The sequence below is a fragment of the Hyalella azteca genome, unplaced genomic scaffold (genome assembly GCF_000764305.2).
Source record: "Hyalella azteca isolate HAZT.00-mixed unplaced genomic scaffold, Hazt_2.0.2 contig223, whole genome shotgun sequence".
In the NCBI taxonomy this organism is placed as follows: Eukaryota; Metazoa; Arthropoda; class Malacostraca; order Amphipoda; family Hyalellidae; genus Hyalella; species Hyalella azteca.
In genome coordinates this window covers 209,551-221,246 of record NW_025930578.1, presented here as the reverse complement: position 1 = coordinate 221,246, position 11,696 = coordinate 209,551, and the positions used below count along the sequence as shown (strand labels likewise).

Sequence of the window (11,696 nt, the reverse complement as noted above, 5' to 3'; positions counted from 1 at the left end):
CTGCTTAATAAAAGCTGCCGTGCAACAGTTAAAGTGAAATGAAATTCGACCAAAATTATGAAATATCCCAAACTATCTGATGAGCACATGATGGATAACTATCCTTAAAACCGCTATGACGATCCAGCTGCTATTTGCAGTCAGAACAACATTACCAGCAGCAACAACGACACAGTCAAGTTACCTCAGAGCTTCAAGCAACGAAACAAACGACGACTACGAAAGTTACCGCCCCAAAAATACCATGGCTCGGAGTGGGCTGAAGCCTCCTCATGGGAGGTGGTAAGGTTCTATTCAATTCAGTGCACCTCGCAACTCCACAGCGCGAACAGAAACCTTGTGGTAACATCTTCGACCGATCGCTCCTTCACGAAGATAATATATTTCCTTAGAAAAGAGTTTTTAAAGGAAAATTCGAGATGCCGTCTACCGCACTGACCTACACCAAGTCTTCGTACAGGAGCGGCAACAATCCTGCCGAAGTGACGACTTCTCAGACTTTCGTCGCTCACAACACTGCACTTGAGGTAAATTCATAACTTATAATAAAGAAACCATTATTACATTTATTTTATTTCAAGCACTTATAAGTATTTATGGATTAATTTAAAGTGTAAACTCCTCTTACGGTTATGACCGCGCAATTTTTCAAGGTCTTCGCATACATGAAGTAAAGTTTATTAATTTCATGTTATTTAATAATAAATTATGTAATATGAGGTATTTTATTTACTGGCGGCCAGTTCTAAAGTTCAACATATACCTACATAGAAGTGACGTTGATATGGTAGGAATTTCATCGTCACTGCAGATTTTCGTTCAGTTGTAAACGAGAATCGTTCAGTGCTTTTTCCAAGCATTGCCGAGGCCAAAATTAACATACTCGTTTAAAACAGCAAAAAAATTATCAAGGGCCTTTTTAGCGCATTTTCTCATTTATGGAAAAATGCCCCATTGTGCTCGTCATGTCCTTTCCGTCTGTCTGTCCGTCTGTGATTTCACGTTTTCGTCGACGAGAAAATGCGCTCTCTGTCACTCACTGCAGTGAGTACTGAGTTATATTTTTTCCTAGCATTTCCGAGCCTAAAATTGATATATAAAACAACAAAAAATTATCTAGAGCCTTTTATTGTGCATTAAATATGTTCTCGCCACGTATGGGTGCTCAGGTCTCACGATGGCCAATAAGTCGTCATCAGCGGCGCAATCGCCGACCGAGATGGGGTATTAACGAACAAATTTTATACGTTTTCTTTCTCGGCGAGATGAAAATGTCAACGGTTTCCTCTTGAAAGATCAAAACTAACTGAAATACAAAGACTTTTGTATGAACAGGTCTTCAAATTTCGGCAGACGGAAAGAAAGAAAAAAAAACTGGAAAAATGCTTGCCTTTTCTTCAACATATTATTGCATGTGTCAAATATAGTACCGATTCATGTATCAAATATAGATTTGTTGTCACATTCATATTGTGCGTGCATGAGTATTTTACAAGCAAAAGTCTATTACAAGAAGGATAGGTTTTATTTCATGAATGACTAATAAATAAGAAATATATCACATATAATTATCTATTCCTGATTTTCAAAAGGATATATAATAAAATTGAGTAAATAAATTAAACGGAGCCGCAAAGATATAAAAAAATATAACTCAGTACTCACTGCAGTGAGTGACAGCGCGCATTTTCTCGTCGACGAAAGTCACGGACAAACGGACGGATAGACGGAGGGACAGACAGACGGACATGACGGGCACAATAGCGCCTTTTTCCGTACATGAAAAAATGCGCTAAAAATGAGTGGAAAAGGCAAAAAAAGAACAATACTGAATCAATGCAGGCAAAGGACTCGATACACATGCAGAGGAAGAAGGGAAGTAACGGTGCCGGGTTATTTCGTGACTGAAAATACTGTGTTCTCATTGACCAAAAAAGCCACGACCATAGCCATGACCGTGATGGTCGTATAATGAAAGAGTGATGGCCGTGTGATGGTCGTGTGATGGTCGTGTGATGGCCGTGTGATGACCGTGTAATGGCCATGCAATGGTCGTGAGATGGCAGAGCGTAATGCAGCGGCCAACAGGTCTGCCGTTGTAGGCCAACATAAATGGCGTAAGAACGCAAGCACATTTTATGAGAAACATTGAAATTTAGGTTAAAATACGAGGTTATTATAGTTTTTTTACGGGAAAACAGTTTTACTGTATGCGCTATGTATCAACTTGTGTAGCGAGAAAAGCATGTAAATTGTAACAGCATGAGCAATATTCTTTGTAATGTTTAGAGATTCGCAAAAATTCCTGTCTTTAGGTGTTATTTCTGCGAAAACAAGAATTTAGTTTGAATTATTGAAATGATTTCTAAAGGATAGATTTAGATAAAAATTGAATTTTTATTGATTAAAAAAATTTTTCGATAAAAATTGAATTTTGTTGACAATATTGCTGATGCTGAGTTAAGGACTAAAATGTTTTGCAAGAGAAGCCCGAGTTATGAATTAAAACATGGTAGTCTCAATTTCTTTCGAAAAAACTTTCCGAAATTTTACAATAAAAATTTAGGATGGAAATGCAGTAATGAGTCATTATTAGGAAGTTATAATTACATATTATGGAAATGATTGTCATTGTTAAAATTACTTAATTTAATTTTATTCATATCTGTAACTTATTCATTGCGATATACGAAAAAGTTCAAGCTATTGGTAAAATTACACTACGATAAATTTTATAATACTGTCGACAAATATTGTACGACAGTTCAGCAAACGAGATCCATTTTGAATGTAATTGGAGGATCGCAATTTTGCGTAATCCGCGTAAAATCGTTAGTTCTCGTGCCGCAAGGAAATGTCAGTTTCATCGCAATCTACGGAGATGTGGATTGTTTATTCAGTTAGAATAACGTTGCTGGACTGTTGTATTAACTTGGATTTCTCAATGAGTGTTAAATGAAAGAAAATAATTAAAATATTTACTTCCATAAAGAGCGATGTTTTCGGTAGCCAGTCGTCAAAAATTGAGGACCCTTCATAACTTTATTATATATAATATAGGAGGGCGCTGTTGATTATGTAAGATTATATAGGAGGGCGCTTATTATAGGAGGGCGCTGTTAATTATGTAGGATTATATAGAGGGCGCTGTTGATTATTAGTGACGTTAAAGAATGGAGTAGCACGCGATATCAAACTTATTTGTGTAACTAGTAACAAGGCTTGTCATTGCGGGAGAATGGTTGCTTTTCAAATGATTGTAAGAGAGTACGGGATTATAGAATATTATGGTACTTGTTATGCGGTTGCCTTACAAATAGGTTTTTACTTCTATTGAGAAACGTAAAAAGCGTACTGATGAAATCGATATCTTTGCATAGTTTATTCGTATAAATTCACGTATGACGTTCAGGTTTCATTAACACTTTGGTGAATTGCTCATGAATGAAGTCAATCGTTTTTATAGCTCCATTAAAAATTTACTCATACACATATTAATAATATAGTATGACTATTTTTGCAAAAGAATTGTACAATTATCAATACAAATTCTTGGAATTTAAAGGGCATAAAATAAAACCGATGTATTGACGAACATCCAATATGTTCGTGTCCAGATAAAATTAAATTTCCTGCCGAATTCAAAACTGCCGTAAAAATTTCTAAAAATTCCAAATACGCTTAATGAGAAAAACACAATTTTTGCCAGCCTCAATCCCAAATTTCCCCACGCGTCAATGACCTTGAGCTTGTCGGGATGATTTAAATATCAGAAAAAAAATTAGAAAAAATATTCCTTAGGATATCTTTCATCTCTGTTGAGATCGATGAGGAGGAATGAGGGATGTCCACACTGAGGGGAGGAATGAGGGATGAGGAGGAATGAGGGTTGTCCACACTGAGGGGAGGAATGAGGGATGAGGAGAAATGAGGGATGTCCACACTGAGGGGAGGAATGAGGGAGAGGAGGAATGAGGGATGTCCACACTGAGGGGAGGAATGAGGGAGAGGAGGAATGAGGGATGTCCACACTCTGTCTCTTATACACATCTAGATGTGTATAAGAGACAGTGGCAGGTCAGCATGGCAGGTCAGCATGGCAGGTCAGTATGGCAGGTCAGCATGGCAGTAAATCAAATAAAAATTGTTTTAAAGTTCGAATTGTTTTAAAGAGAACAAAAGACTACGTCAACTGTTTTGGGAGTTATTTTTTAATTTATGCAATTTCCGGGATTTTTCGAACGGAAATTGCGTTATATTGTTTATGTGCCTAAATCGTGAGCTTTTATTTCTACTGATACTTTTTTTAAAACTGCATTACAAAGCCAACTACATTAGCACATCATCTGTCCATTTAATGTGCACCTAAAATCTGGCATGCAACGTACACTCATTCAATTTTAATTTATGCAAATAAGACGGAAGTAATATTCGAAGTGGAAAACTACCATAAAATTACCCATTATTAATTGTCAATAGTTTGTAATAAAAATTAAATCTATTAATTTAAAAGGAATAATCGCATAGAAATTGCAATTAAACGCCATTAGTGAGAATGTAATAAAGGAGGTCACATAAACGCGAGTAAATGAAAGAATGAGGCTACTGGCAATAAGAATAGTGTCCAAATTAGATAGTGGATTGATGCCAACTCATAATTTAGATTGATAATAAGCAAAAACGAACTGAGAATACTTAAATAAATAACAGAGTGCAGGAAATTACGAATAATACATGAATAAATAAACGAAAAGGAGTGCTAGTAGCGAATATTTGTTGATAGTAGACCTGAAATGCCATGGCCGAGCCGGAGCTTCAGTCTATTTATACCGAAGTCTGTGGGCAACCTGCTTAGCCCGCACGAAGAATAGAAACAGAACAAATTATGTATTCCCAATCAAATTACACATATCAGATAATAACAGTTTAACACAGTTCCCCAACAAATAAAATCAGCTTGAACTAATTGATGTAAGTAACAATTAAGAAATAGTTAGGTGCGTTGGCTGCGTGTAAGTAGTAATTTGAGCTGCAGACGAGAGAGGGTAGCAGGCTCCGAGTCATGGGTTCGAGGGGACCTCCATCTTTAGTTCTAGCGAGGTTGGTCTCTAGAGCTGTCACGACGGACACACCAACAGCCACCAACCGCCGCCGTTCCTGGACAAATCTGTTCTTGTAGGGACAATTTCACCCGCTGTTCTGGTACAAGATAAACCATTCAGGTGTCCATAAAAATAAATCCTTGTGCTGTGTTTTGGAAGGAAATAATTCATCTTCAGTGTTTGCTGGAAAAATTGTGCTTGTACTAGACTATCAAAAACGAATTTGACTAACCATGTCGTCCAGCAAGTCGGTGGTTAGCTCCAGAACCACAAAGATTGTGTCTTCTGGTGGCACCAGTAGCACAACGGTGGCATCCAGCTCTTCCAAGGTGGCAGCAGCTGCCGCCAGCAGCAGCAAGACGAGCACCAAGACCTACTCCTACAGGAGCGGCGGAGGGGCCAATGAGGACTCCAATGTGGTCATTGAGTACCACACTGACATGAGCAACCTGTCCAGACTCGAGGTAGGCACCACAATCTACCACTGACATGAGCAACCTGTCCAGTCTTGATTTAGGAATCACAATCTACCAGGCATTTCTTCAGCACTTTGTGACCTTATGATAAGGTTGGGACTTCTTAGTCCCCGGTCAATGTGATTCGTCGCCTTTGGCGCTGATGCGCCGAAGGCGGCGCTAGAAAACCATTGTCGCATTGACACCATGGCAAACCATTGTCGCATTGACACCATGGCAAACCATTGTAGGACACTGCACTGCCATGCACTGCCATGCACTGCCAGGACACTGCACTGACATGCACTGCCAGGACACTGCACTGCCATACACTGCCAGTACGCTCCATTTTATCTACAACCAGTATATTTATTACTCTAAGTCATGTTAAGAAACAAAAAATATAACTCAGTACTCACTGCAGTGAGTGACAAAGAGCGCATTTTCTCGTCGACGAAAACGTGAAGTCACGGACGAACAGGCAGACAGACGGACGGACATGGCGAGCACAATAGTGCATTTTTTCCATAAATGAGAAAATGCGCTATAAATGACAACACACTTCCAAATTACGATAGCAATCGATAAGCACAGAGTCTCCTACGACACACGGCTGCTGCTAGTGTATACTTCAAGGTTTTACAAATGATATCATTTTATTATTGACACGAGCCGAACATTCGCTGCTTCCAATTATTAGCTGCCATTATGTGTGTTACGTGCTGAAATAGCCAATACTTCAGAGAAGCTATTTGCTATCAATTAATTTATTTGGTATTTTCTGAGTCGCTGCCTGCACGTCCTAATCTCTGGTCCATGGCGCTCAAATACTTCTTTTAATTATGATTATGCAGACAAAGAACAATCATGATGCGCATCCTTTATCATCATAAAGCAGGCATCCTTCACACTTTAGTCCGACACGGTTCTATCTCCCTTCATCAACACTTATTACCCACAGTTCAATTAATACTTATATTTTAATCATAAAACACGAATCTTTAATACCATTATTTAATCTTCTTTACAATATCAAGTGACCTTCATATCACTGATCATTAGTGATGAGCGGTGGAATCATTCATTCATCCTTCTTAGAAATCATTCCGATCATCATTCTCAATCAATCATCAAACACGTCGTATTATTTATTCGCTAAACACTTAGTGTAATCCCTGCATTAAACATGTAATATCAGTTCTTCATCAGACGTGCAGTCATTTCTATATTAAACATGTAGTCATTTCCAATAAACAAAACTCTAATTAACAAAATTCCAATTAATAACCAAAAATTAATTAACGTTTCAAACACGTCGTCTTATACTTCTTCAAACACGCGGTCTGATCATTTATCCAGCAGTAGTTTGATCCTTTCATTAAACATTTAATCTGATATCATCAATCAAGTTGTCTAATCTTTTCATCAAACATTTGGTATTCTCTGTTTAGCAAACACGTTGTTTTTTTCCTTCGTCAAACATCTGGTATTATCCATTTATAAAAACCGTAATCTTATCCCATCATAAAGCCCGTGGTCAATCCTTCAACAAACTGGTGGTCTTAAATATCCCTTCATCAAGCACGTAGTCTTACCCATTTATCAAACACATTATTGTATTATTCATCCATCTAATACGAGGCAATTCATTAATTGAACATGAAGTAATTCATTATTCAAACACGAAGTAATTCATCAATAAAACACGCAGTAATTTATTCATCAAACACGAAGTAATTCATCAATAAAACACGAAGTAATTCATTAATCAAACACGAAGTAATTCATCAATAAAACACGAAGTAATTTATTCATCAAACACGAAGTAATTCATCAATAAAACACGAAGTAATTCATCAAACACCTGTCTCTTATACACATCTAGATGTGTATAAGAGACAGCTGAGGATGAGGAGGAATGAGGGATGTCCACACTGAGGGGAGGAATGAGGGATGATGAGGAATGAGGGTTGTCCACACTGAGGGGAGGAATGAGGGATGACAACAGCCATTTCCAGCCGCACTTATATTCCAGGAAGATTCTTCTGCCGTTCAATTAAAATAATTTTTCTTTGCTTATGCTGCTGCTGCTAAAAACTGCCTTTTTGGGTTGATTAAATCTCTAAATATATATGATGAAAATGACGATGTTAATCATGTACTAATTATTCAATTTTTAAATATGAATTCAATTTTTAAATATAAATTTAAGATAGAAATTGAAGTTCTCTAGTTATTTAATTTGGGGAATTTTGACTTGAAATAATTCGTGAACAAGAAAAAAATTTCCTATGGGATAAAAACCATTTACCTTTAAAAAAATAAACATTTTTATATGAGCTAGAATGAATTCCATGTGAGTTATTCAGAAAAAAATCGTGAATTTCTTGCGCAGCTGCTAATGAAGACTGCACCAATGCGAAGTAGGAAAGGAAAATTTGACAGAAATAGAGGCTAAATTTAATTTTTTATTATATGAATTTAACGGAAATTTAGACTAAAACTAAGATTTCTACGCAAATGAGAAACGTTGCACGAAGACACGACTTCCACTGAGCGATCCATTTCCCAATTAAAATTTGACAGGGATTCAGTCGAGAGAATTAATTACATCTTTTTTAGTTGCATTTAATACAATTAAGGTCTCCCTCAATATTCCTGCATTCTTCAAAAAATTCCAAGTGATGTTTAAGTTCGTAGAAAATGATGGGGAATAATGTAATTATTTATCTTATCAGTATAATCACGTCATTTATTCAGGTATTACCTATAAGTGGACTAATGACCCCATATGAAAGACCACAGTGCGTGATAAATATGATGTATCTTTATAAATAAATATTTATATAGAAATATTTATAGATAAATATGTATATATAAATATGTACGAAAAACGACCACTGAATGCATTATATTCCAATTTGCAGGGAATCGTTATGTACTTATGTACATAATGATTATGTATCAATATGAAAATGCATATTGATACATTCGAAACGTCGTTAAATATATTATAAATCCTTGCTGTGAGCTGCCTTTTGATCTGTTAACGTCATCTGACGAACTTTGATTACCTGCAAATTGGAATATAGTGCATTCTTTGGTCATTATTTGGAAGTGTTTCAATAAGAAAATTATGCCATCTAATGCTAATATAAATATGTATATATAAATAAATATAAAACGCTCAGGTTCCCCTGTGAGCGAAGCGACGTTCTTTACTGACGCGTGTAGCAGAAAACAGTGCAGTACAAACTCTGTTATGCAGGACGCTCTCAGTTGGTATACTGAACTGCCAATTAATATATTGAAACGGATAAAAATCAATGATTTATAGAGTATAGAATAGCAAAAATAATAACGATACATTTATAATCCGTATTAATAATAATCCGTGCTATTCTGTATATCAGTGATTTACAGCATATAGAATAGTTAATATTAATAATGCTAATAGCTGTATTAAATAGTATAATATGGCTATAAAAGTTACGCTGGGATTTGTTGATACATCAAATAAGAAAAAACATGTTTTTTTATCACTTTATTGACAAAAAAAATTAGCATTGACGTCAGGAAAATTGACATGAATTACATAATAACGGCTCATTAATTAAAGTAAATTAGTCATAACGGCTTACATGTTATTACCTTACATGTTATTAATATAATTACATTACGAAATAAAAACATCGAAACATTACATTACATAACGAAATAAAAATATTGTTGAAAAATCCTTCATGGACATCGACAGAACAAAGTAATCAACACTCACACTGATGATATGTATGGCATTCATGATACTTGAATTCAAGATTCCTGGCATTCATGATACTTGAATTCAAGATTCCTGGCATTCATGATACTTGTATTCATGATTCCTGGCATTCGTGATACCAGCAATTAGTTATCGCATTGGGAGTCCACGGATGATGCAAGCATGAAGTTATTTTTTATGATGCTCAGCTCTGACTTCAATTAATTAGCTGATGAATTTCCGAATAATAATTGTTGAAACGAATTTCTTATGCTACGACTAAAGCTGTCGGGTAAATTCATTAATTTTATTAAAAAAACAATAAGGGTATAATTTGTGATATTTTAATACATAATTAATCATGATCGAAATAAAATAATAAAACTTAACAATAAGTAACGGTTGCCTCAGAAGAGTAGGGCAGTATGGCAGGTCAGCATGGCAGGACAGCATGGCAGGTCAGCATGGCAGGTCAGCATGGCAGGACAGCATGGTAGGTCAGCATGGCAGGTCAGCCTGGCAGGTCAGCATGGCAGGTCAGCCTGGCAGGTCAGCATGGCAGGTCAGCATGGCAGGTCAGCATGGCAGGTCAGTATGGCAGGTCAGCATGACAGGTCAGCATGGCAGGTCAGCATGGCAGGTCAGCATGGCAGGTCAGCATGGCAGGTCAGCATGGCAGGTCAGCATGGCAGGTCAGCATGGCAGGTCAGCATGGCAGGTCAGCATGGCAGGTCAGCATGGCAGGTCAGCATGGCAGGTCAGCATGGCAGGTCAGCATGGCAGGTCAGCATGGCAGGTCAGCATGGCAGGTCAGCATGGCAGGTCAGCATGGCAGGTCAGCATGGCAGGTCAGCATGGCAGGTCAGCATGGCAGGTCAGCATGGCAGGTCAGCATGGCAGGTCAGCATGGCAGGTCAGCATGGCAGGTCAGCATGGCAGGTCAGCATGGCAGGTCAGCATGGCAGGTCAGCATGGCAGGTCAGCATGGCAGGTCAGCATGGCAGGTCAGCATGGCAGGTCAGCATGGCAGGTCAGCATGGCAGGTCAGCATGGCAGGTCAGCATGGCAGGTCAGCATGGCAGGTCAGCATGGCAGGTCAGCATGGCAGGTCAGCATGGCAGGTCAGCATGGCAGGTCAGCATGGCAGGTCAGCATGGCAGGTCAGCATGGCAGGTCAGCATGGCAGGTCAGCATGGCAGGTCAGCATGGCAGGTCAGCATGGCAGGTCAGCATGGCAGGTCAGCATGGCAGGTCAGCATGGCAGGTCAGCATGGCAGGTCAGCATGGCAGGTCAGCATGGCAGGTCAGCATGGCAGGTCAGCATGGCAGGTCAGCATGGCAGGTCAGCATGGCAGGTCAGCATGGCAGGTCAGCATGGCAGGTCAGCATGGCAGGTCAGCATGNCTGTCTCTTATACACATCTAGATGTGTATAAGAGACAGCATTGACACCATGGCAAACCATTGTCGCATTGACACCATGGCAAACCATTGTCGCATTGACACCATGGCAAACCATTGACACATTGACACCATGGCAAACCATTGTCGCATTGACACCATGGCAAACCATTGTCGCATTGACACCATGACAAACCATTGACACATTGACACCATGGCAAACCATTGTCGCATTGACACCATGGCAAACCATTGACACATTGACACCATGGCAAACCATTGACACATTGACACCTTGGCAAACCATTGACGCTTATAGGCACTGCATCTCAATCCAATTTCAAAACCTTGAACAAGGACTTAACATAGGACGCTATCAATATTTTACACAGTAAGAAAAATCACTTTTAAACGGTCTCACCTGCCTTCTAGTGGCCGGCCGACACGTGAAAAGAAACACCGTATGGCCGTTTTATTTAAATTTAACACTAGAAATCCGTACAACATCTGAAAAAACGGATAAACGGTCTATTTTTAACTAGCGGCCGGCCACTAGAACGCCGTTGAGACCGTTTTTTTACCGTTTTTTTGAACAGTGTAGCATTGTGCTGCAGTCCAGTAATAGGTTGTGACTAACATAACACTGGTCCTTCCATGACCGATTGATGGCTGACAGTCCCCCAAGATAAAATCGTTGATTACGAATTACTTTCGTTGAACCACGTTTAATCGAAATCAATTCAACGTAAAGCGCCTATCTTGTTGTGATATGTAAGCAGCAATTATTTATTTTCCTTGCATCACTTAAAGCTTGTTCATTATTGCTTCCGGATTGCCTACTATGGCACTGCACTGCCATACACTGCCAGGACACTGCACTGCCATGCACTGCCAGGACACTGCACTGCCATGCACTGCCAGGACACTGCACTGCCATGCACTGCCAGGACACTGCACTGCCATGCACTGCCAGGACACT

General features: G+C 38.8%; 1 protein-coding gene across 2 annotated transcripts in view; it reads left to right on the top strand.

Annotated features, from left to right (window-relative positions):
• The first annotated feature begins 304 nt into the window (after window positions 1-304).
• The window catches only part of LOC108675572 (paramyosin, long form), a 44,293-nt gene continuing 32,901 nt past the window's right edge, over window positions 305-11,696 (top strand). Inside the window, exon 1 of one of the 2 annotated variants that reach the window (XM_018163596.2) lies at window positions 305-527. In XM_018163596.2, the coding sequence (XP_018019085.1) occupies window positions 420-527 (108 nt within the window). In that variant the 5' untranslated portion in view covers window positions 305-419. Of the gene's footprint in view, window positions 528-5,080; window positions 5,567-11,696 lie in introns of those variants that run through there. The other variant, XM_018163594.2, reaches the window with a different exon arrangement.